This window comes from Phalangium opilio, unplaced genomic scaffold (genome assembly GCF_054372755.1).
Source record: "Phalangium opilio isolate 3A_F unplaced genomic scaffold, DU_Popi_V2 ptg000042l_1, whole genome shotgun sequence".
Taxonomy (NCBI): Eukaryota; Metazoa; Arthropoda; class Arachnida; order Opiliones; family Phalangiidae; genus Phalangium; species Phalangium opilio.
Window position 1 is genome coordinate 6,198,849 of NW_028324166.1, and position 27,230 is coordinate 6,226,078.

General features: G+C 39.2%; 1 protein-coding gene and 1 long non-coding RNA gene across 3 annotated transcripts; one reads left to right on the forward strand and one right to left on the reverse strand.

Moving 5' to 3' along the window:
- Positions 1-471: 471 nt before the first annotated feature.
- LOC149678698 (uncharacterized) lies at positions 472-26,077 on the reverse strand. The gene is made up of 13 exons (XM_089836644.1): positions 25,791-26,077; positions 25,629-25,715; positions 24,848-24,984; positions 24,475-24,789; positions 15,140-15,347; positions 14,963-15,070; positions 6,168-6,304; positions 5,794-6,108; positions 3,666-3,873; positions 3,490-3,597; positions 2,455-2,591; positions 2,061-2,375; positions 472-1,557 (listed from the first exon to the last, which is right to left on the reverse strand). Exons 1-13 carry the CDS (start codon positions 25,957-25,959, stop codon positions 1,207-1,209), a joined length of 2,595 nt encoding a protein of 864 aa, XP_089692770.1. The 5' UTR covers positions 25,960-26,077; the 3' UTR covers positions 472-1,206.
- Positions 6,693-9,974, forward strand: LOC149678699 (uncharacterized). 2 transcript variants are annotated; one of them, XR_016366123.1, is made up of 4 exons: positions 6,693-7,461; positions 7,545-8,181; positions 8,334-8,751; positions 8,818-9,974. It is a non-coding gene; the product is annotated as an uncharacterized LOC149678699 (long non-coding RNA). The 2 variants fall into 2 exon arrangements; XR_016366122.1 differs by having other exon boundaries at positions 7,545-8,751.
- Positions 26,078-27,230: the final 1,153 nt, after the last annotated feature.

The following is a 27,230-nucleotide window of genomic DNA, read 5'->3' on the forward strand; positions in this document are numbered from 1 at the left end:
AACTAAATAAGTTAAAAATATATTCTCGCTTCGCCACACGCATGGGCCTAGTTCATTTCGGAGGCTCCGTGCTGATAGAATCCAATAAGTTCAGATGGGGTGTTTTAAGCCAATATGTACAGATTGGTGTGTACGTGGTATACACGAAAGACCAGTAAATGGTGCTGTTAGAAGCCAATAAGTTCAGATGGGGTGTTAGAACACAGAGCTGTAAATTTTTCCTATCATTTTCATGTGGTTCCAATCATAATGGGCACCAATTTTCATTTTTGAAGAAGAGTGTGGAATACATTTTGACCATTTTACAAGATGGGGCCAAAGGGGAATTTTAGTATTTTTTTTTTGGTACAAAAACAACTCGAGTACCAATTTGCGTGCTCATATTCCATCTAGGATCGATAAGATGATCATACATTCACGGAATATATCGACTGATAAGGAATACCTACCATGTTTTTGTAAAAAAGAAAATTTTATTTTTCAATTGCAATTTTTAATATTTCAATCTTACAAAACAAAGGTGTTTTCTTTTTGTATTTTTTTTCAAGAAACATTACATTGTTCTCAAAAATTCGACCTTCTCCAAAGGGTATGTTCCCATTTTCCTAAATCCATAATCCCCAAAAGGAATATTTCGCCCAAAAGATTTTTTCCCATTTACCCCGGTTCAAGTTGAGATCTAATTTTAGCCTACATAAATTAATAAGACCTAGAAAAAATTAGCCTTGTTGGGTTGGGTTAGGGTGGGTTAGGTTAGGTTAGGTCACGTAATTTTAGGTTAGGTTGGGTCAGGTTAGGTTAGGTTGGGTCAGGTTAGGTTAGGTTGGGTAAGGTTAGGTTTGGTTGGGTTAGGTTAGGTTAGGTTGGTTGGGTTGGGTTTGGTCGGGTTAGGTTAAGTTAGGTTGGGTTTGGTTAGGTTTCGTTGGTTTAGGTTGGGTTGGGTTAGGCTAGGTTAGATCAGGTTAGGTTAGGTTAGGTCGGGTTTGGTTAGGTTGGGTTGGGTTAGGTTAGGTTGGGTTAGGTTAGGTTTGGTTAGGTTGGGTTGTGTTAGGTTAGGTTAGGTTAGGTTGGGTTGGGTTAGGTTAGGTTAGGTTAGGAAGGGTTAGGTTAGGTTAGGTTAGGAAGGGTTAGGTTAGGTTGGTTTTGGTTGGGTTAGGTTGGGTTGGGTTGTGTTGTCATCATTCAGTTTGCTTTTATTGCGTTACTTTAGATATACAGTGAAATATGCGCCGAGATTATTGAGAGGATATTGTAAGGGAAATTAATAGCATGCAATGTTTTTGTTTGGGGGGAAAATATTTTGGGAGAAATGAGTTTGGGAGAAATGGGAATTGGGGAAACTGTTTTTGGGTGAAATGGGGGAGAATCCTTCGAAGCATTCGCGACTAGATCCACTTGGCTTTTTAGTTCTTCGATTTTCGTCATAACCTCTTCGTGCTGGTTTCTATTGGAAATTTCCCGTTCGAACATTGATTTGTTATCGGTACGTATGCCCACTTTCTCGCATTCGAACCAGGCTCTACCTGTTTCTGCTGGAGCGTTTTTAACTCTTTCTGCCTAAATTAGTGAATTTTTAGTAGAAGTTTTATTTCATATCCACCTCAATAAATCCATTACCCGATAATATAAGTTTATATGATATGTTCCATGAGTATGACACTACCTATACTTTGTAATGATGGAGACTTAGTGAGAGCTAGTTCGAGAACGACGCCAGAATTGACTACTCTCGGTTTTACAGTCCAACTTCCTATTTAGTTTACTCTAAGCCTTTTACAACGCCTCACCAGGCGTCACTTTACGAGAATCTATGACAAGCTCTCAGTAACTAGTGACAGACTTATGAAACATATCTTATGGCAATAGTCACAAATGCACTAAATATTTTTAAGACTATTTGAGGACAATTACTGCACGAGTCTTATTTCAACAGAAAATTATGTCACAGCCTCCCGATAATTAACGCCAGATAACCGTATTTTAGGAAGGACCCGTAAGACTCATTATGAGTAATTAAGCTGGTCGGGTAGAGACAGAATTGAGTTGAATTTTTTACTTACATCGTTTTCGAATTTGTAATATATGGTGCCTTTGAAGAAGTAGGTCAGACCGTCAACCCAGCGAATGGCGGCGCTGACATCATTGGGCACTCCATTCCATGAGGATATATCAGCTGGATAATCCCCGGTTGTGGGATTGGCTTCTTTCGGATCGTATCTCCAGTATTTGCTGCCCTTAAAGAAGTACGTCATGCCATTGTTTTGCCAGACAAGAGCAGCGTCAACGTTGTTGGGAATTCCTCGGAATCCATCTTGAATCTTTCTGGGGTATCCCTTCTCCGGCCTCAAGTTGTAGAATCGCCAATAGCTATCCCCCTGTATATTTAAACGTATTAAGCCGAGATCAGACAAATAAAAATACTTCAGAAGGGTAAAAATCTTAATTTTGATGTACCTTGAAAATGAAGGTTGAGCCATCATTCCAGGTAAAAGCAGCGTCAATTGGACCAGATCCGACCCCTTTCCAGTCTTCCGCTATTAGTCTTGGATATCCGTACACAATACCGCCATCGATTTTCCAATAATAGTCACCTTAATAAAATTGATACAAACATAAAATAAAATGCAATAGATCAAGGGTTTTTCGAGTACGAGCACTATGGCATTTCCATTGTTGAAAAAAAGTATGGACCGCAAGGTCAGACAATAAAAGAAAATGACGCAATAACCCAGCAGTCGAGCACTATTATGAATGAGTGAATTTGAATATAATTCTTCAATACTGTAGATAGTCGCTAGATTTCAAAATTCGGTTCCGAACCTTAAATTTCTAATACGATGAGGCTCTTAGTTTGATCCGAGCCGTAGTAATAATAGTAGTAGTAGTTGTGGCCGGAGTTTTCGCTTTTGTTATCGTTAGTTTTTAGCTTAAAAGGAACTCGAATATGTATATCAAACCCACCCACAGTTTTTGTTGGTCGCAGAGGGGTTCGAACCCGAATCGCTCGCGTAGCAGTAAGACACTCAAGTATATACCGACGTTATATTTAGAATGGTTTTAAGGTGGTGTTTGTTATTAGAAGTTACGTGTATTTCTCCACAAATCGAGAAGAATTTTAAAAGAAAGTACTAGCTTGTGGCAATTATAACGCAAGTAAAATTATTGAAGTAAGGATTAAGGGTTATAATTTTTTGTTAGGGCGTCGAGGGGCTATTCACTCTGATTTTCTGTGCTTATTTTAATGGGTATTTACGGGTGTTTCGTTTTAACACTGTTAAAGGATGCGCATCGTGGGGGTAATCTCTCACGTTTTCCGTTCGTGTCACACTATTATAATTATAACAGAAGTAGAAAAATTTAAATAATAATTTTAAAACAGTTAAAGGTAGCGCATCGAGGGGCTATTCACTCAAATTTTCTGTACGCCGGTAATGTACGGTACCATGTGGCCACTATTACGAACCCTGCTCTTGGGTCGTCTTGTTTTACCTCTGAACAAGTATGTGTTTCCATCTTTGGTTCTGGTAGCGGCGTCAACTAGTCCGTGCTGGCAAACTTCCTCATTTGCCTTCTTTAGTTTCATTTTGTCGTCATAATCTGAATAAATCAAGGTTATCGGTTGAAATGTGGCGAAACCCCACTGTTTCGAGCCTAAAAGGTTTTACCAATATTTAGTTTATTTGTAGAACTATCAACCAAGGTCTGATTCGCCGGAATATATTCGTCACTTCTAGTCATTATTTTCTCATGAGGATTTCTAATGGGATTTTCCCTTTCCAATTTTAGCTTGTCTTCAGGCTTAACGAATCCTTTGTCGCATTCAAACCAGGCTTTTCCTGTTGGCACCGGATAATCACGAGGGACTATTTCGTTCTAAATCAAAAATGTTAAGTTGTTGAAGCTTCTCTCTCATTTTGTGGTATGTATAAATATTCCGGAAAACCATAACAGTCGCAAAAATATTCCGCTAAAAACCATAAAAATCGCATTTGTGACAAATGACGTACAATTTTGAAGACTAGAAGTATATAACACTGTTTGTCGAGAATAGCGTTGCAATATTCAAGACATTTATAACACAAGTCTATCTTCATATCACGTCATCAGAAAGTTAGCATTATGAAAGTGAGGTTACACCTTTAAATTTTCATACTATTCAACTTGAACTTTTGACAATTTATTATTGAGTTGTGCCAGGGAAAGATTTAATTTTAGAAGTAGGAATGGAGAACGGTGAGTAGAGCCCAACTCGTAACGGAAAGTTTAAATTACCTTATTGGCTCACTTAAACTACGTTTTGAAGACGTTGCTGACGGGGACGGCGAAAATACATAATTCCTTTTTACTTCTGAATCTATGAACCGCCTCTTCTTTCATACCCCCTTCCCGTGGAAGGGGGTCCGGAACTTCGACGCGCGCCCAGATTACTCTGTTCTCCATTCCTACTTCCAAAATTAAATATATCCCTGGCTGTGCCCTAGCCTGTGCGAAAATTGGACAACCAAAATAGATCATCCAACTGGCTCATTATTATTTGTATCATAAGTTTATAAGATATGTACCATAACTATGACACTACCTATACTTCGTAGTGCTATAGAGACTTACTGAGAGCTAGTTCAAGAACGACGCTAGAATTGACTACACTAAGTTTTACAGTCCATCTTCCTGTTTAGTGTCTACTAAGCCTTTGACAGCGCCTCATCAGGCGACGCTTTACAAGAATCTATGACGTTTCACCCGTGTCACATCTTGACAAGCTCTCAGCAAAAATAAATAGGGGAAAGTGTCGGACTCTCTCCTTCGTCTGTGACATGCATTTGGAGGGGTGAATGCATACTCGCGAATTCTGTTTCATCCCCCTCGCCTATTCACCAGGTACCTAAGATAATTTGTAATATTGCGCGTGAAGAAATAGCGCGGTTTTATTTTACATTAACCGCTTTTGACTGAGGCTAACCGTGGCCACTGCGGTTTATCGCCACAATTTAATTTGACGATGTACATGATTGTATTAATTAAGTTTGCTGATATTGATGTTATTTACTAATATTAAAACGTTTTAGCTTATAATGACAACCCAGGGCCTAAGTTTAAACGAAATTCTAAAGGATTTTAACGATGTGTTTTTTATAATTAAATGATGATTTCAAGAACATCCGCGGCAATTTTAATTTAATATCGGCGTGCTAACGTTTTAAACAAACTCTAACCTCGTTCAAACGCGAAAATAGCACTAAACAACAAAATAGAACGGAGTGCGAAGGTCTCTTCCTTGAAATACGCCTATGCCAAATTCTCCCGTTTGGTGGCGAACGAGCGTTATTCTCGGAAAGAATGACATCATCAACTACAAATCTGATTGGCTGATACCATTTTAAACACCTCTCGCGCGCTTGAGCGTCTCAAAATGCATGTCAAGCTAAGGCAAAGGCAGGAAAATATGGCAGTCCGACACTTTCCCCTATTTATTTTTGCTCTCAGTAACTAGTGAAAAACTTATCTTATATACTTATGAAGCAGTACTAATGGATGATTTGAAAACGCTTCAATCTGTCATTTAGAAGTGTTTCAAAACTTGTTTGAGAAATCATTTCTGTAAAATTTCCCGTGTAAGTGTTAACAGAGCTTAATTGAAACGGACAATATTCTTACAATTGTTTGAAATATCTCAATTATGTTAGAGGACCTCTTACGACTCGTGTTCCATATAATTAATAGGATAAGTGGTAACCAATATATCGTAAAGTAAAACTGAGGCAGACAGTTTATATCTGTTATTGGATGACTTACAATGTTGTCGTATTTGATATAATTGGTGCCTTTGAAGAAGTAGGTCAGACCATCAACCCAGCGAATAGCTGCGCTGACATCATTGGGCACTCCCTTCCAAGCGGATATATCAGCTGGATAATCCCCGGTTGTGGGATTGTCTTGTTTCTGAGCGTATCTCCAGTATTTGCTGCCCTTAAAGAAGTACGTCATGCCATTGTTTTGCCAGACAAGAGCAGCGTCAACATTGTTGGGAATTCCACGGAATCCATCTTGAATCTTTCTGGGGTATCCCTTCTCCGGCTGCAAGTTGTAGAATCGCCAATAGCTATCCCCCTGTATATTTGAGCAAAATAAGACGACGTTTCAAAGAGATTATAATCATATTCACGTACCTTGAAAATGAAAGTTGAACCATCATTCCAGGTAAAGGCAGCGTCGATTGGTCCAGATCCGACTCCTTTCCAGTCTTCCGCTATAAGTCTTGGATATCCGTACACAATACCGCCATCGATTTTCCAATAATAGTCACCTTAATATTATAAATAATTGTAATGTTAAACTGTTAAATACTTTACTATTTTGGCTATGAAAATAAAACGAATATGAACAAGTCAAGCAAATTAAGATTTCAATAAAACATTTCAAGTGGTTAATCTTAAGTATAAAGTGCTTCAGGATTAGAATAGGACGTTCTTTAAACTCTTAATGGCTAGGGGTTCGATGATCCAAACTTGAGGAACTGAACTACAATCACCTTTAAAACCTTCTCTATAGCGCTAATGATATCAAGCATTAAATTTGGTAAAATTCGGTAAAAATTGTGACGTAGCATAGAGAACAAACATAAAAACCACCTTCTCAAATATACATAGACGGATAGTACTATCTTTTAAAATGGGAGCCCCAAAATGGAGGAATAACACTCTGACGTTCGTCCTTTGCTACTAGTTTAATTTTATCACTCTCTAATTCTTACCTCTAAACAAATATGTGCTTCCATCTTTGGTCCTTGTAGCGGCATCAACAAATCCCTGCTTGCAAACCTCCTCATTCACATCAGAAGCTGAAAACATTTCACGCATTGTACCATGCCGTAAGAGCATGATAATGGATGAAAACATTTTTACCATTATTTGGTTTAGTTTCAGGCGTAAAATCTTCAACCTCCAATTCTTCGGCCGGTAAGCTAAACACTTGATCTTGGGCATTTTCTATCACCCTACTTTGAACCATAGAGTAGCTAACACACCCAGCTACCAAAATCAAACTAATTGCGCTAAGCATTGTAAACCACATCTCTCAAATCTGAAAGAACATCCAACACTAAATGAATCAGCTTTCGATGGTGTAAGTCTTTCAACTCGCGCTCGAATGACCGGTTTTAAAAATGAAATATTAATACACTAACAGATTTTCGGTGAAGAGTCGAGTTTCTAACTTGATAATTTATCAGATTTAAGCGGAAAGTCTGTGGTTCAACAAACATTGCAATCGTGGAATATAATTTCTAACGGGACAGGAAATCGATATTTTAACCTGTTTTCAACCACTTCATGTTAATTTTATAAGAACGAGTGGATTTTTACCTCTCTGGAGAGAGGCTTTGTCCCTAACGTGTCTGTGTTTTGTTTTAACTTCTGAATTGCTTATCAATAAAGAGAAAAGATTGCGTGTCTTGGTAAATAGGTATGTAGTTAAATTTCGCTCCTCCCTTTTTACCTTAGCCCTTTTATATTATACTACGCTAACCCCTCTTTTTTCGACTCTAGGGTGTTTATTTTGAGATAGTATGGATGGGTTTCGCACCAAGATTCGAAGGCATCCTTTATCAGATTAAAGTACCATTTTTGGACCGTTACATCACTTTCCATCCAAATTTGGATAGTTTTAGCACCAAGAATTGAAGGCATCCATTTTCGGATTAAAGCTAGCATTTTTGGACCTTTATATGACTTGCCATGGAAATTTGGATTACTTTGTGCAAATTTGGACAATTATTGGACTAATTTTTCTAACAGTGTAACCCCTCGATAGAAATAGTAACTCATAAATCGGACCTTATTCCATAAAGAAGGGTTTACTTGTCTTAGTTCGTGCATGATACTGCATACTAATTAACGTAATGTCCCTGCAAATAAAAAGCCGCCTACTAGGTAAAGCGGTTAAGAGTGGGCGTTGATTATCAGTCAGTCAGTCAGTCTGAACTTTGACACATAGGTATAGATAGATTCAAAAGCACTACTTTTCCTTATGAGATTTAAAACTGCGTATTAATACAACCAAGCTGCGATTAATATTCCACGCAAAAATGTGCATGTAAAATTCTAATTAAATTGCGGAACAAAATCAAATGCGGCAGCTCAAAGGAATTGAATCAGAGGATATCAAAGTCTCTCTGGTAACGAGGTAACCCTAGAAGACCCTGAGATTAAAATATATTAAACTTAGATAAAGTTTTAATTACTTTGAAATCAATATAAATTGAATTCCAAGGAAAAACTTTGATTATAAAAGCAGTTGGAACTGTTCTAATGGTTACATTTAATTGATTTGATCAGGGAGGAGAGACTTGAGAGGGAGTGTTAAAGTGAATAGGCGCGGTCATTCGCTTCGTGGCTAAAATCGTCTCTCTCTGGCGCTGACTCGGGGCCTCATCGCGGTGTCCGCGCGCATGCGTCAAATTTAAGAGTCATGACCACAATTAGATCGCCGCGGTTGAAGGTCTGATCGTGCAAGCTTCCATTCATTTTTACATGATCTCTTTTTGATCGACTTGAAATACTTTATGTTTAGTATGGAGAAACGTTCACTATCATGCTGGATTATTTAGAATCTTGCTGAGGTGTAACGAGAGGGTAGCGTTTACCCTTAACAAGTTGGGGAACCAAAATAAACCTCTCCAAGTCGAGACGAGGGCTATCCAGTTAATTTGATCCGAAATCGACTTCTCAGCTCTAGTTTCATTAACTTTCTATGGTAACTATATCATTACTCGTCCTTTATTAACTTTGAATAGATTTTCCATGATTTGTAATTCAACAGGAACACATCTTAATTACTTGATTCATATTAATTATGAAATGCGTTGTGTTTCGACTTCACATGCAAGCTTATTTACGCGTTCTTTATAAACTGTGACGGGTGCTGTTCCAGAGCGAGAGGTTTTTCTTAAATAATAAAAGGGTAAACGAATTTACAATTTCATATCATATTTAACCACGAAAGTGGTATTATGTTACTCTTTCAAGTCTCTACTTTCAAAATGTCAAATTTTTAATATAATTGAACCAAAGTTTCCTGTTTTAAAATCCATTGAAAAATAACGAAAACTCAGTTTCGATATATCAATGATTTTGTCTTGTTGAGCTTGGTCGCCCGTTTGATGACATCACTATGACGTCAGGAAGAAAGCGCGGGAATCCTATACGCGTCTCGATCTTCTCGCCAGTCTAAATTCTGGGTCTGATAGCGGAGAGAGTGGCACCATCTCACGTGAAAAAATATATCTGTGACGTCAAACTACTGAAATGTTTTAGCCTTTCAGTAGATGGTGGTGTTAGAAGCCAATATGTACAGATCGGTGTGTATGTGGTATAAACGAAACCCCAATAGATGGTGGTGTTTGAAGCCAATAGGTTCAGATGGGGGTATTAGAAGCCAATGAGTTCAGATGGGGTGTTTGAAGCCAATATCTAGAGATTGCTGTGTACGTGGTATACACCAAAGACCAGTAGATGGTGGTGTTAGAATCCAATAAGTTCAGATGGGGGTGCTAGAAGCCAATAGGTTCAGATGGGGGTATTAGAAGCCAATGAGTTCAGATGGGGTGTTTGAAGCCAATATCTAGACATTGCTGTGTACGTGGTATACCAAAGACCAGTAGATGGTGGTGTTAGAATCCAATAAGTTCAGATGGGGGTGCTAGAAGCCAATAGGTTCAGATGGGGGTATTAGAAGCCAATGAGTTCAGATGGGGTGTTTGAAGCCAATATCTAGACATTGCTGTGTACGTGGTATACACCAAAGACCAGTAGATGGTGGTGTTAGAATCCAATAAGTTCAGATGGGGGTGCTAGAAGCCAATCTGTATAGATAGGTGTGTACGTGAATATACGAAAGACCAGTAGATGGTTATGTTAGAATCCAATAAGTTCAGATGGAGGTGTTAGAAGCCAATATTTACAGATTGGTGTGTACCTGGTATAGAGATGTGAGTCGGTAATTTACCGTCCGTAAATTACCGGTAATTTACCAAATACCGCGTAAATTACCGTTTTATATCTTACCGTAATTTTACAATGGTAATTTACCGGTAAATTACGGCGGTAAATTACCGTGGTAAATTACCAAGCATTTTTATTACGCCTTAAAACTTCATTTTACACTTAAATGATCAATTATTTCTGTGTTTACTTTCAAAATGACTCACTAGGCGCTACTCGCTAGCCAGTACTTACAAAGTTGCACTACAAATTAGTCTTTTAATAAATCTTTAATTAGAAATCAGATTAGAAAGGCCACGGCTGCCGTCTTGGTAGCAAAAGCCGCAAATACGTGTAAAGCAGTCAAGATAGTGATCACAATTAAACGTTGTTTAAAGTAATGGATTGTAAGTACAGGGAAATATAAATTACCAAAAATTACCGGCTGAACGGTAATTTTTGTGTTCCCTAAATTTCAATCGGTAAATTACCGGTAATTTATCGGTAATTTACCCGGTAAATTACCGTTTTTAAAAATTACGGTAATTTCACATCTCTAACCTGGTATACACAAAAGACCAGTAGATGGTGGTGTTAGAAGCCAATAAGTCCAGATGGGGTGTTAGAAGCCAATATGTACAGATTGGTGTGTACATGGTATACACGAAAGACCAGTAGATGGTGGTGTTAGAATCCAATAAGTTGAGATGGTGGTGTTAGAAGCTAATAATTTCAGATGGGGTGTTAGAAGCCAATAAGTTCAGATGGGGTGTTAGAAGCCAATAAGTTCAGATGGGGTGTTAGAAGGCAATATGTATACGTTGGTGTGTACGTGGTATACACGAAAAACCAGTAGATGGTGCTGTTAGAAGCCAATAAGTTCAGATGGGGTGTTAGAACACAGAGCTGTAAATTTTACCTACCATTTTCATGTGGTTCCAATCATAATGTGCACCAATTTTCATTTTTGAAGAAGAGTGTGGAATACATTGTGGCCATTTTAAAAGATGGGGCGAAAGTACTTTTAGTAATTTTTTGTTGGTACAAAAGCAACTCGTGTACAGATTTGCGTATGTTAGTGTCTATAAGCTCATATTCCATCTAGGATACATAGGATGATCACGGAATCTATCGACTGATAAGGAAAACCGACCATGTTTGTGTAAACCAATTGTTGAAAAAGAAAACTTTTATTTTTCAATTGCAATTTTTAATATTTAAAGTCTTACAAAACAATGGTGTTTTCTTTTGTAATTTTTTTCAAGAAACATTACATTGTTCTCAAAAATTCGAGCTTCTTCAAAGCATTCGCGATTTGATCCACTTCGCTTTTTAGTTCTTCGATTTTCGTCATAACCTCTTCGTGCTGGTTTCTATAGGAGATTTCCCGTTCGAACATTGATTTGCTATCGGCACGTATGCCCACTCTTTCGCATTCGAACCAGGCTCTACCTGTGTCTACTGGAGCGTTTTTAACTCTTTCTGCCTAAATTTGTAAATTTTTTAGTAGAAGTTTTATTTCATACCACCTCCATTATAACATTACCCGATAATATAAGTTTATAAGATATGTTCCATGAGTATGACACAACCTATGCTTTGTAATGATGGATACTTAGTGAGAGCTAGTTCGAGAACGACGCCAGAATTGACTACACTCGGTTTTGCAGTCCAACTTCCTATTTAGTTTACTCTAAGCCTTTTACAACGCCTCACCAGGCGTCGCTTTACGAGAATCTATGACGTTTCATCCACGTCACTTCATGACAAGCTCTCAGTAACCAGTGACAGACTTATGAAACATATCTTATGGCATGAATTTATTCATTTAACATGAATATATATCTGCTTTGACTAGTTAAACTACATATTCAGGGATGGGAGTGGCTTAGTTTGAGTGAAGTCAGAGAATTTCCGGCGGTTTGTTTTTAAAGCTAAAGCTCTTGTCATGCGAAGGACTAATTATGCTTATAAATTGAACAACTACCGCATTAATTTTACCTCCAACAGCAGGAAAAGAAAACAGCAAGATCAATTCTCACCATTTCAGATGTTAGTTAATTTTCAACCGTTTGATTTTCTTTATAGCCAAGCCTTAGTACTTTACCAACAGTTTTCAGTTTTAGATTAGGAAAAACATTGTAAGCACCAAAAACGGATTTATGGGATAAGAACGTCGGATCATAGCTTTAGCCTCTAGTACCATCCTCGCATACTTTATTGAGAAACTTCGTCTGCTTATATTTTAACTCCACCCACAAATTCGATCTCTAGAAGTAGCTATATACAGAATTTGTGGGTGGAGTCAAAATATAAGCAGACGAAGTTTCTCAATAAAGCATGCGAGGATGGGGAGTGAATTCGCTAACTCCGACGTTCTTATCCCATAAATCCGTTTTTGTAAGCACTTATTATCATTTCCTTTAAAATATCAATATCACCTTCGGACATCGTGTTGAGATATTTATTCACGTATCGGCGATCATTTTTAATATTCAGTTGACGCAGTTTTGTAAACCTAACCGAAAATTGTATTACAACACAATTTTGTGAAACTGGTTGTCTGCTGTTCGAACTTCCAGTTCCAGGCGTCTCGATTTTGATTGGCCACCGCGATGACGTTAAACGCGTATCTAATAAAAAGGTCCCTCCCATCCCTGAATAACATGATAGAAAGGCTAATGATACACATATATATTCGTGTTAATGAATAAATTCATGCTTATGGCAATAGTCACAAATGCACTAATTATTTTTAAGACTATTTGAGGACAATTACGGCACGAGTCTTATTTCAACAGAAAATTATGTCACAGCCTCCCGTTAATTAACGCCAGATAACGGTATTTTAGGAAGGACCCGTAAGACTCATTATGAGTAATTAAGCTGGTCGGGTAGAAACAGAATTGAGTTGAATTTTTCACTTACATCATTTTCGTATCTGTAATATATGGTGCCTTTGAAGAAGTAGGTCAGACCGTTAACCCAGCGAATGGCGGCGCTGACATCATTGGGCACTCCCTTCCATGCGGATATATCAGAAGGGCCACTTGTGGGGTTGGCTTCTTTCTGATCGTATCTCCAGTATTTGCTGCCTTTAAAGAAGTATGTTATGCCATTATTTTGCCAGACAAGGGCAGCGTCAACGTTGTTGGGAATTCCACGGAATCCATCTTGAATCTTTCTGGGGTATCCCTTCTCCGGCCTCAAGTTGTAGAATCGCCAATAGCTATCCCCCTGCATATTTACACGTAGTAAGCCGAGATCAGACAAATAAAAAACACTTCAGAAAGATAAAAAATGTTAATTTTTATGTACTTTGAAAATGAAAGTTGAACCATCATTCCAGGTCAAAGCAGCGTCGATTGGTCCAGATCCGACCCCTTTCCAGTCTTCCGCTATTAGTCTTGGAAATCCGTACACAATACCGCCATGGATTTTCCAATAATAGTCACCTTAATAAAATTCGTACAAACTGTTAAAGGCGAAATAAAATGCAATAGATCAAGGGTTTTCGAGTACAAGCACTAAGGCACTTTCATTGTTGAAAACATAGAGAATTTATCGTAGGGAGTGGAAACTGAGGAATATTATGTAGCTCAAAAATCACGTGATCAACAAAACTGACCAGGTCTATTTCCGGTACTATTTTTGTGGCCCCTCCCTCTAGGGTGGGTCTAGAATGTTGCGGGAGGGTCTAGGGAGATTGACACTACCTTTTTAGGGAAAAGGAAACGTTCGACTTAAAATAACTCCAAATGGCACTAGTCGCACTCGAAATCGCGAACCCTTATTGGGTAATTGTACAACCAACAGTGATTGTGGGCAAACTTTAAAATTAATAGGAGATTCATGTGACCGGAAATTTACCTGGCCAGTTTTAGCGTCGCAGCCTACTTGTTTGAGCTACATTGTATTTAGCACTGTCAAGGGCAAGAGCTTCTACTCCCTATTATAAACTCTCTCTGTTGAAAAAAAGTATGGACCGCGGGGTCAGCCAATTAATAAATGAAAATGACGTAATAACCGTCAGTCAACTAGAATTATCAATGAGTGAATACTGCAGATAGTCGCTAGACTTGAAAATTCTGTTCCGAACCTTAAACTTCTATGGGTGATATGCAAAAACATAATGGCATCATTGGAATATTAGGGTTTGATGGTACTCTCGATGGCTGCTCTATTAGTATTTGAACACGGTTTAGTTGTTAGCAAATGCTTTTGTTTAACAGTTTGTTTGAAACAAGGTTTCAAGAGCTTTAAAACGTTTTAGGCAATTGTCTCTATGCTTTTTTTAGCCACATCGTAGTATACGATGAGGCTCATAGTTTGACCCGAGCCGTAGTAGTAGTTGTGGCCGTAGTTTTCGCTTTCGTTATCGTTAGCTTCTAGCTCAAAAGGAACTCAAATATGAATACCAAACCCACCGGTGGAACTTAGCTCGGTTAGAGATTTTATTTTAATTAAGTTTTTTTGGTCGCAGAGGGGTTCGAACCCGGATCGCGTAGCAGTATAACACTCAAGTATATACCGACGTTATATTTAGAATGGTTTTAAGGTGGTGTTTGTTATTAGAAGTTACGTAAATTGCTCCACAAATCGAGAAGAATTTTAAAAGAAAGTACAAGCTTGTGGCAATTATAACGGAAGTAAATTTATTGAAGTAAGGATTAAGGGTTATAATTTTTTGTTAGGGCATCGAGGGGCTATTCACTCTGATTTTCTGTACTTATTTTAATGGGTATTTACGGGTGTTTCGTTTTACCACTGTTAAAGGATGCGCATCGTGGGGGTAATCTCTCACGTTTTCCGTTCGTGTCACATTATTATAATTATAACAGAAATAGAAAAATTTAAGGCATCATTTTAAAACAGTTAAAGGTAGCGCATCGAGGGGCTATTCACTCAAATTTTCTGTACGCCGGTAAAGTACGGTACCATGTGGCCACTATTACGAACCCAGCTCTTGGGTCGTCTTGTTTTACCTCTGAACAAGTATGTGTTTCCATCTTTGGTTGTGGTAGCGGCGTCAACAAGTCCGTGCTGGCAAACTTCCTCATTTGCCTTCTTTAGTTTCATTTTGTCGTCATAATCTGAAAAATATCAAGTGTATCGGTTGAAATGTGGCCAAACCCCACTGTCCTAAGCCTAAAACGTTTTACCAATATTTGGTTTATTTGTAGAACTATCAACCAAGGTCTGTTCCGCCGGAATATATTCGTCACTTCTAGTCATTATTTTCTCATGAGGATTTCTAATGGGATTTTCCCTTTCCAATTTTAGATTGTCTTCAGGCTTAACGAATCCATTGTCGCATTCAAACCAAGCTTTTCCTGTTGGCACCGGATAATCACGAGGGACTATTTCGTTCTAAATCAAAAATTTTTAGTTGTTGAAGCTTCTCTCTCGTTTTGTGGTATGTATAAATATTCCGGAAAACCTTAACAGGCGCAAAAATATTACGCTAAAAACATTAACAATCGCAAAACGTTTCTGCTAAAAACCATAAAATTCGCAGTTGTGACAAATGACGTACTATTTTGAAGACTAGAAGTATATAACACTGTTTGTCGAGAATAACGTTCCAATATTCGAGACATTTATAACACAAGTCTATCATCATATCACGTCATCAGAAAGTTAGCATTATGAAAGTGAGGTTACACCTTTAAATTTTTATACTATTCAACTTGAACTTTTGGCAATTTATTATTGAGCTGTGCCAGGGAAAGATTTAATTTTAGAAGTAGGAATGGAGAACGGTGAGTAGAGCCCAACACGTAACGGAAAGTTTAAATTACCTTATTGGCTCACTTAAACTACGTTTTGAAGACGTTGCTGACGGGGATGGCGAAAATACGTAATTCCTTTTTACTTCTGATTCTATGAACCGCCTCTTCTTTCATACCCCTTCACGTGGAAGGGGGTCCGGAACTTCAACGCGCGCCCAGATTACTCTGTTCTCCATTCCTACTTCCAAAATGAAATATATCCCTGGCTGTGCCCTAGACTGTGCGAAACTTGGACAACCAAAATAGATCATCCAACTGGCTCTTTATTATTTGTACCATAAGTTTATAAGATATGTTCCATAAGTATGACTCTACCTATACTTCGTAGTGCTATAGAGACTTACTGAGAGCTAGTTCAAGAACGACGCTAGAATTGACTACACTAAGTTTTACAGTCCATCTTCCTGTTTAGTGTCTACTAAGCCTTTGACAGTGCCTCATCAGGCTACGCTTTACAAGAATCTATGACGTTTCACCCGTGTCACATCTTGACAAGCTCTCAGTAACTAGTGAAAAACTTATCTTATAAACTTATGAAGCAGTACTAATGGATGATTTGAAAACGCTTCAATCTGTCATTGAGGAGTGTTTCAAAATTTGTTTGACAAATCATCTCTGTAAAGTTTCCCGTGTAAGTGTTAACAGAGCTTAATTATTTTTTCCCTCCCATGTTTTGAAACAGACAATATTTTTACAATAGTTTGAAATATCTCAATTATGTTAGAGGACCTATTAAGACTTCCCCAGTAGCAAATTCGACGTTGGGCCAACGGAGTCGGTTCGAGGTCCAACCAACACTGACGTAAAAGCGTCGGAAAACTTTCATTTCGACCGTCGAAATGTCCTATCCGTTTAAGCGTTGGCCCGACTTCCGGCCGTAGAAATTTTGCCAGCACTTTAACCGACTCTAAAAAGTAAGCGTGTCCAGCTCTTACATTATCAAACAAGAAGTCGGCTTTGTTATCTGGTTATGGTTGGATTATTAATCTAATTGCGGTCGGCTTTATCGACTGTTATTTGTCGGATTGATGGCTTGTTTGTGGTCGGTGTTTTGTTGTGATATAAAAATTGGGACGAATTACATTAATAATCTAAGTTCTTTATTCAACTGAAAAACTTTCTCTCATACACAACTGTGTTCCGTAGAGGCGCGAATCATTCTTTTTTGTTTATGGTTTTTCCAATTCCTGCATTCTCATCTTATTGATTTCTAATCTTATCACGCCATCTATTTTAATCTTAGGAAGTATACAAAATTATCATCTCTTATTTAATATTAACATTGTTATGCAAATTTACTTTATAACATGGAATTAAACATTTATATAGAATTAATTAAGGATACGAAAGTATTAGTTTTATCATTATTCAACATCCTTCCCTCAAGTTCAGAGATCCAGTCTTACTGGTTTAATGATCACGCGACCTGACCTGGTGCGATAAGGCTCTGGTGATTCATCCTGTTGTGATGGCGATTGGGGTGATGTCGGGACGGGTGAATTTTCTTGCTCTCCTTGGTTTTGTTCATCTGTTTCTTGTACTGGACCTTTGGACGGTTGTCTATCAGGTTGCTGTGGAGCGGCATCGTCTCTGTCCTGTCTGATGGGTATCAGATGATATCTGTTGCGACGGATGGTACCCTTTGGGGTGTGGATCATGTAGGAACGTGGTTCGGGTGCGTGTTCGGCTACTGTTCCTTGCGTTCTCATGTCTGTTATCCATACTGTTTCGCCCTTGTTCAACTCACGGAGCGTTTTCACATTATGACGAGTATCATAATTTTTCTTCTGTGAGGCCTTTCTACGTTCTTCCAAGTCAACGACTTGTTCTCGTGGTAAATGGGACGGATACAAGTGAGTGCTAGCGATCGGTAGTGTGGATCGTACCTTGCGACCCATCAACAGTTCAGCTGGGCTATAACCGTTAGCCAACGGAGTCGAACGGTAAGCCAATAAGGCTTTATACGCGTCTTCAGATTTCTTCAGCTGTTGTTTTACGATCTTCACTGCTGCTTCTGCAAAGCCGTTACTCTGAGGATAACGTGGACTGGATGTTACATGCGTAAATCCGTAATTCTCCGCAAAGCGTCGGAATTCTGACGTCAATGTAGGATTGAATTGAGGACCGTTATCTGATTTGACTGTCTCAGGTATGCCATGGGTGGCGAAGATTGACTTGATGCGGTCAATTACCGCAGCGGTGTTTAATTCACTGAGCGGTCGTATCTCAAAGAAACGCGAATAATAGTCCGTGACCACCAGGAACCATTTCTTTTCTAGATGGAATAAATCCATAGCAACTATTTGCCACGGGCGATCAGGAAATTCTGTAGGTATCATTGGTTCGTGCATATTTTTGGATTCCTTGATACACGCGAGGCAACGTTGAACCTTTTCTTCGATTGCTCGAGATAATCCTGGCCACCATACTGCTGATTTCGCTCTTGCGCGGCACTTGGTAATGCCCTGGTGACCATGGTGTATTTGTTCCAATACGGTGTCTCGTAATAGTTCGGGGATCACGAGCCGAGAACTCTTCATGAGCAGGCCGTCCGTTTCTGACAGCTCATCGCGATAAGCATAATAGCTTTGACATTCTTTGGTTACTTGACTTTTCTGTGGCCACCCGTGTTGAATGTAATGTAGCAGTTGTATGCATACTGAATCATTTCTTTGTTTCTGCCATATTTCGGCCAATCTAAGGTCTGTAGCGGGAAGGGTTGACGTGATGAGTTGTATGTAGGCAGATACTTCTTCATCCAATTCTACCGAATCGTGTTCTCCTGATAGGGGGGCACGCGAAAGTGCGTCGGCGGCATGTAACTCCTTTCCCGGAACATATTTTATAGTATAGACGTAACGCATCATCCGTAACCGTATTCTTTGGAGACGAGGGGACAAATCGTCTATTTGCTTTGTCGTCAAGATCGTCACTAACGGTTTATGATCTGTTTCAAGATCAACGCTAATCCCTGTTATGTAATCCTTGAATCGATTACATGCCCACGCCAATGCTGTGGCTTCTTTCTCTATTTGCGCGTATCTCTTTTCTGCATCTGTTAACGTCGTAGATGCGTAAGCGACTACGCGCCGTTGTCCATCTGTATGAACTTGACTTAGGACAGCGCCTATTCCCCAAGATGACGCATCAGCTGAAATAATTGTTGGCAGCTTCGGGTCATACACCGCCAGTACTGGATGATTAGTTAACAATGCTTTGATCTTGATAAACGACTCGTTCTGTGGGTCTCCCCACGTCCACTCATTTTTCGTGCTTAAGAGTTCATGTAACGGTCTCAGTGTATGAGATACTTCCGGTACAAACTTTGCTAGAAAGTTAACCATCCCTAGGAAACGCTTCAACTCTGTTGTATTTGTTGGCGGTGGCAGTTTGTTGATAGCGGCTATCTTCGCTTCGTCTGGATGTATTCCTGCTTCATCTATGACGTGGCCTAGAAACTTAACTCTTCTGACAGAGAACTCGCATTTGGCTCTATTAAGTGTAATTCCAGCTTCTGTCAGACGTTTTAATATCTGTCTCAATCTCTCGTCATGCTCTTGCACGTTACATCCCCATACCAAGATATCATCTTGCAGGTGAACAGCTCCTGGTATTCCAGCGAGACAGAGTCCTATTTTTCGTTGGAAATGCTCTGACGCAGAACAAATACCAAAGGGCATTCTGTTAAAATAATATCGCCCGAAAGGCGTGATAAAAGTTGTCAACTTCGCTGACTGAGGCGCCAAGGGAACTTGCCAATAACCGCTCGTAGCATCTAATTTCGAAAATATGGTGGCTCCCGCCAATTGACCCAAGATGTGATCCACCGAGGGAAGTGGATATCTTTCTCTCTTAATGAATTTATTTAAATCAGTCAAATCCACGCAAATGCGTATGCTTTTATCCGGCTTGGGAACTATCACCATCGGAGCGCAGAAGTCTGTCGGTTCTTCTATAGGTGTTATAATACCTTCTGAAACCATGCGGATCAGTTCATCTTTGGTTTGCTTCATCAGTGGAATGGGAACTCTTCTTGGCGTGTTTAATGCAGTTGGTTGAGCGCCAGGCATTAATGCAATCTCATATGGTTCGACGGTCTTGCCTATTCCTTCAAAGAGATGAGGAAACTCCTGCAAGATCAACTCAACTTTAGTGGCGGCTGATTCCATTCCATCTACTCTCGCTATTATGTTTAATTCTTCACTCGCTTTCAGCCCCAAAAGCGGTCTTTCTAGGTCTGGGATCACGTAGACGTTTTCAACTATTCTTGCATTTTTATATTCTAATGTCGCAGCTATCATCCCTACGCATTCGATTCTCTTACGGCCTGGGCCATATAAGGTTCTATCTGAGGCTACCAATTTACTTGCTAGAGGCATTGCTCGGGCCATTTCTTCCGGTATGACACTCACATCAGCTCCTGTGTCAACCTTAAACTTAATTCGTTGTTTATCAACCAAGATAGTGGCATGCCACTGCCGGGAGGGTTTGCTCTCTACTGATCCCAAAAATGCATTGTTCAAGGATGTATCGCTGGTTACTTCTCTTATAGTATTCATTGAATTTCGGCACTGTTTCGCAAAGTGACCTCTTCTCTTACATTTATGACATGTAGCGCTGTAGGCTGGACATTGTTCTCTGGGATGATTTCTCGAGTATCCACAACGTTTACAACGTTCTTGCTGTTGCTGAGGTTGGTGTTGTCGTAGCGTTGACATATTTGGAGGTGGCTGTTTGGCCGTTACGTGGTTCCGCCATTGACCTTGCATGTTTCTGCTAGTACGCGATGCAGGTTTACCCGTGTGTATTCTATCTACATTATGCGCATTTTTCTCGGGGTACAACTCCCGTTGTTGCGATTTGATTTGTTCATTTTGTCTGGCTTTCGTGACAGCACCGTCCAATGTCAGTTCTTTGTCCAACTGCAGTCGCTCTGATAAGGCCTTGTCTTTTAACCCAACTACCAGTCTGTCACAGATAAGTTCGTCCCGCATTGTTCCAAATTCACAATGTTCTGATAATGCGTGTAATGCGGTAATGTATTCTTCTACGCTCTCGCCATCTCTTTGTTGACGATTATTAAATTTCGCTCTCTCATACGTGCGGTTGCGCCGTACAACGTAGTGTCCTTCAAAACGCTCTCTGACGTTCTCATAGACGCTCTCTTCCTCCGTACTCAATTGAAACGAGTCGAAGATATCATCGGCCTGAGGACCCATGAAATAGATTAAGGCATTTACTTGTTCCTTATGAGAACTTCGACTCAGACCCGAGGCCTGGCGAAAGCGTTCAAATCTTCTAATCCATTTCGGCCATTCTCCCGCTCCTGTTAACGGTTCGGGGGCAGTGATTTGAAAGGTAGGGGCAGGTACGGGGGGCACTCCCGTTGGTACGCTCTGTCCACCTTGAACAAGTTCCAAGTCATTCGTGTCGTCTTCAGACATGTTAAGTCGGGTGTCCTTTGTTTACTAGCGAGTAGTGGTATTTTCTTCTTCTCACTGACGCTGTATCACTAAGCCTTTGACCCTAATATCCCCTTTCCAAAGCGACGGGAACGGCGAAAAAACTGACAAACGCGGCGGGAAGACGCGGGAAACTTTAATCTGACACCATGTTTTGTTGTGATATAAAAATTGGGACGAATTACATTAATAATCTAAGTTCTTTATTCAACTGAAAAACTTTCTCTCATACACAACTGTGTTCCGTAGAGGCGCGAATCATTCTTTTTTGTTTATGGTTTTTCCAATTCCTGCATTCTCATCTTATTGATTTCTAATCTTATCACGCCATCTATTTTAATCTTAGGAAGTATACAAAATTATCATCTCTTATTTAATATTAACATTGTTATGCAAATTTACTTTATAACATGGAATTAAACATTTATATAGAATTAATTAAGGATACGAAAGTATTAGTTTTATCATTATTCAACAGTCGGCTTTATGGCTTAATTAGGGTCGGCTTTACGACTTGATTATGGTAGGCTTTATGGATTGTTAATGGTCGGCTTTATGGCTTAATTAGGGTCGGCTTTACGACTTGATTATGGTAGGCTTTATGGATTGTTTATGATCGGCTTTGTGGATTGTTTATGGTCGGCTTTACAGATTATTTATGGTAGGCTTTACGGATTGTTTATGGTCGGCTTTACGGATTGTTTATGGTCGGCTTTATGGCTTGTTTAGGGTCGGCTTTAAGACTTGATTATGGTAGGCTTTACGACTTGTTTATGGTCGGCTTTACGACTTGTTTATGGTTGGCTTTATGGATTGTTTATGGTCGGTTTTGTGGATTGTTTATGGTTGGCTTTATGGATTGTTTATGGTCGGTTTTGTGGATTTTTTATGGTTGGCTTTACGGATTGTTTATGGTCGGCTTTACGGATTGTTTATGGTCGGCTTTATGGCTTGTTTAGGGTCGGCTTTAAGACTTGATTATGGTAGGCTTTACGACTTGTTTATGGTCGGCTTTACGACTTGTTTATGGTTGGCTTTATGGATTGTTTATGGTCGGTTTTGTGGATTGTTTATGGTTGGCTTTATGGATTGTTTATGGTCGGTTTTGTGGATTTTTTATGGTTGGCTTTATGGATTGTTTATGGTCGGTTTTGTGGATTGTTTATGGTTGGCTTTATGGATTGTTTATGGTCGGCTTTTGGCTTGTTTATGGTCGGCTTTAAGGGTTGTAGTTACTGTCTTCTAAACACCACTTTCATCTGGTCTTTTGTCCATCCCACATGGACACCAGTGTGTACTTACTGGCTTCTACTCCTTCATCATCGTTAAGGTTAGCGATCGGCTAGGGTTACAAGAAACTTCTAGTTTCCCAATGGTGCAGTTTCCACCAAAGGTTCACGCAATTGTGCTGTTATTATCCATTACTAAGATTCGAAACCTTATGTACCGATTGGAGTAAGACAAAAATGGGTGTATGCTTCATTTCAAACGTCAATATTAGTCTAGTCTCTCAAGAATGTTCAATAGTTATTTTTTAAACGATGTAACGCGCAATAAGGTTAATAATTATCGAAGAAAATATATAATATTAATTATATTTATTTTAATGTTTAAGATAATCTTAAACCGTTGATACACTAGTGCACTTTGATAAAAACGCATTTTAGTTGGTAAGAAGTCGAGAAGCCAACATAATCTTTCATTACATTAACCGACTTAAAATGTAACTATCAGACTACTCTATTCTATTGTTGTCAAGGCCGACTGCAAAGCGGAGTTAGCAACTGAAGTTGGATAAAAGTCGGATTTCCGTTGTTAGTGCCAACTAGACCATAAACCGACGGATCTACTTCGAACCGACTCAAACGCGGAAGAAGCTTCATTATAACGAAATTTGACATGTTTAGTATTGATCGGTAGGTAGTCGGATATGCCAACCTCTCGACCCTTGTTGTTATTTGATAAGAAACCCATGTAAGTTGGTAAGGAGTTGAGCAGCCGACCTAATCCTTTCTTACACCAACCGAAAAAAATGTAACTATCAGCCAACTCTATTTGTTTGTTCTCACGGCCGACTTTAAAGCGGAGCTGGTATCTGAAGTTGGATAAGAGTCGGACTTTAGTTGTAAGTGCCGACTAGACCATAAACCGACGAATCTACCTCGAACCAACTCAAAGGCGGAAGACGCTTCATTATAACTAAATCTGAAATCTTTACTATGATCGGTAGGAAGTCGGATATGCCGACCTCTTGTCCCTTGTTGTTATTTTGATAAAAACCCATGTTAGTTGGTAAGGAGTTGAGCAGCCGACCTAATCCTTTCTTACACCAACCGACATAAAATGTAACTATCAGCCAACTCATTTTGTTTGTTCTCACGGCCGACTTCAAAGCGGAGCTAGTATCTGAAGTTGGATAAGAGTCGGACTTTAGTTGTAAGTGCCGACTAGCCATAAACCGACGAATCTACCTCGAACCGACTCAAATGCGGAAGAAGCTTCATTATAACTAAATCTGAAATCTTTAGTATGATCGGTAGGTAGTCGGATATGCCGACCTCTTGTTCCTTAATTGTTGTTATTTTGATAAAAACCCATGTTAGTTGGTAAGGAATGGAGCAGCCGACCTAGTCCTTTCTTACTCCAACCGACATAAAATGTAACTATCAGCCAACTCTTTTTGTTTGTTCTCACGGCCGACTTTAAAGCGGAGCTGGTATCTGAAGTTGGATAAGAGGCGGAATTTAGTCCTAAGTGCTGACTAGGCCATAAAGCGAAGAATGCACCTCGAACCGACTCAATCGCGGAAGAAGCTTCATTACAACAAAATCAGAAATGTTCAGTGTGATCGGTAGGCCGTCGGATATGTCGACCTCTAGACCCTTGTTGTTATCCTTTATTTGATAGAAACGCATGTTAGTTGGTAAGGAGTCGAGCAGCCGACCTAATCCTTCATTACATTAACCGACATAAAGACAACTATCAGCCAACTCTATTTTATTGTTCTCACGGCCGACTGCAAAGCGGAGTTGGCAACTGAAGTTGGATAAGAGTCGGATTTTAGTTGTAACTACCGACTGGACCATAAACCGACGAATCTACCTCGAACCGACTCGAACGCGGAACACTCGTGCTACTGGGGATTGTGTTATATAATAAATAGGATAAGGGGTAACCAATATATCGTACAATAAAACAGAGTCTGACAGTTTACATCAGTTATTGGATTCTATAGTGACTTACAATATTGTCGTATTTGTAATAATGGGTGCCTTTGAAGAAGTAGGTCAGACCGTCAACCCAGCGAATGGCTGCGCTGACGTCATTGGGCACTCCCTTCCAGGCGGATATATCAGCTGGATAATCCCCGGTTGTGGGATTGTTTTGTTTTTGAGCGTATCTCCAGTATTTGCTGCCCTTAAAGAAGTACGTCATGCCATTGTTTTGCCAGACAAGAGCAGCGTCAACATTGTTGGGAATTCCACGGAATCCATCTTGAATCTTTCTGGGGTATCCCTTCTCAGGTTGCAAGTTGTAGAATCGCCAATAGCTATCCCCCTGTATATTTAAGCGAAATAAGACGACGTTTCATTATATTTTTTTAATTTTTACGCACCTTGAAAATGAAAGTTGAGCCATCATTCCAGGTGAAGGCAGCGTCGATTGGTCCAGATCCTACTCCTTTCCAATCATCCGCTATAAGTCTTGGATAGCCGTATACAATACCGCCATCGATTTTCCAATAATAGTCACCTTAATAATATAAATACTTATACTGTTAATCGGTTAAATACTTTACTATTTTGGCTATGAAATTAAAACAAATATGAACAAGTCAAGCAAATTAATAATAATTATCTAGGCCTTGTCTATGAAGGGATTTCCACACTAAGCCTGGGGCTTGTTTACAGGTGGGTCCCTTTACAATGCATAGAGGGGTGGTGACTAGACCTATCTCACAGCTATCCCACAGCGCCCTATACTAACTATTACCGTTAACCTCTGCAAGATTTGGTCGAAAGGAGAAACCGGGTTAGACCGCGGAGGAAAACTCCTTTTAACAAGTGGGGCGGGAACTGGCAAACTCTACGCAGAAGGATTTGAATCCAGATTTTCACCCGGTGCCACAGTCCGGGATCGAACCCGGGATCCTCTTGGTGCGAGGAGAAAGCGCTAACCGCTGCGCCACCCCACTTATCAAGCATCAAATTATGTAAAATTCGGCAAAGAATTGTGACTTTTCAAAAAAAACCTACAAAAGACTCTCGAATATACATAGACAGATTTTAATACTTTTAGTAATAAATATGCCGCTATCTTTTAAAATTGAGTAAAAAACACTCACGTTCAACACTGGCTTCTTTGCTGCTAGTTTAAACGTATCATGCTAGTCTTACCTCTAAACAAATATGTACTTCCATCTTTGGTTCTTGTAGCGGCATCAACAAATCCCTGCTTGCAAACCTCCTCATTCACATCAGAACCTGAAAAATGTTTACGTATTTAGACAAGCTTTCACCATGCCGTAAGAGCATGTTAATAGATGAAAACATTTTTACCATTATTTGGTTTAGTTTCAGGCGTAAAATCTTCAACCTCCAATTCTTCGGCCGGTAAGCTAAGCATTTGAACTTGGGCATTTTCGATCACACTACTTTGAACCATAGAGTAGCTAACACACCCGGCTACCAAAATCAAACTAATTGCGCTAAGCTTTGTAAACCACATCTCTCAAATCTCAATGAACATCCAACACTAAGTGAATCTGCTTTCGATGGTGTGAGACTTTCAACTCGCGCTCGAATGACCGGTTTTAAAAATGAAATATAAATACACTAACAGATATTCGGAGAAGAGTCGAGTTTCTAACTTGATAATTTATCAGATTTAAGAGGAAACTCTGTGTTGCAACAAAGATTGCAATCAAGGAATATATAAATGTAACGGGACAGGAAATGTCTTAAACTTGATGAAAAAAGGGACCACTGAATGCTAAGGGCTCTAAATCGAGAATGAAACCTGATAATTTTCCAAGGTAACTGTAATTAGTTTTCGAAAATGAAAGATAATGGAATTAATTACTGATGTAATTGACCTTCCAATTCGTTTCGAAAAATTCTCTTAGTAGGGAGAATTAGGGCTACACGCAATATCGACCATCCTTTTCTTTACCTAACTAAACGCATTGCTTATAAATTTAGACTTTTTCCACCCACTACGGCAGTTATGGAGCGAAGCTTTAGCATGCGTGTACAGTACTATACACATAAAAAATAAAGAAACAGACTTGCAAACAAATGAGCTGCTGGCAAATTGTTCTACACGAAATAAAATTTGAAGCTTTCACGACTGACTAAATAATCCACAACTGATGATAATGAAAGTGATTATTGATACCAAAAACGGATTTATGGTAGGAAGAACGTCGGATCATAGCTTTAGCCTCTAGTACTATCCTCGCATACTTTATTGAGAAACTTCGTCTGCTTATATTTTGACTCCACCCACAAATTCGATCTCTAGAAGTAGCTATATACAGAATTTGTGGGTGGAGTCAAAATATAAGCAGACGAAGTTTCTCAATAAAGTATGCGAGGATGGGGAGTGAAATCGCTAACTCCGACGTTCTTATCCCATAAATCCGTTTTTGTTGATACACATTTTATATGCCAGTAAGCGCTATAATGTATATTTTTTATGTTAAAAATTCCAATACCTTTCTTTACAAACCATGATTTGCAAGGTGAATAATGTTCGAGCATTGTTATTAAACAGAAAGGCAAAACAAACATTAACTAGGAAGTTCGATAATATATTTTGTTTTTATATTAAAAGTTCCAATTACAAAGCATGATTTTCAACGGTATGATTGTTCGAGAATTGCTATGAAAAAAAAAAGACAAAACTGGGTATTTATTGGAACAGTTTTTTCTTAAAATTTTTGGTAAGATACAGTTTCACGGAAACCTTAATTTAAAATTTTTTTAAATTACCATATT

Coding starts and splice junctions, on each gene's coding strand:
- LOC149678698 (XM_089836644.1), bottom strand. CDS start 25,959: ATGTGGTTTACAAAGCTTAGCGCAATTAGTTTGATTTTGGTAGCCGGG. Junction 15,071..15,139: donor TACAAATAAACCAAATATTG/GTAAAACGTTTT, acceptor GATATTTTTCAG/ATTATGACGACAAAATGAAA. Junction 3,874..5,793: donor ATATCAAATACGACAACATT/GTAAGTCATCCA, acceptor TTTTTGATTTAG/AACGAAATAGTCCCTCGTGA.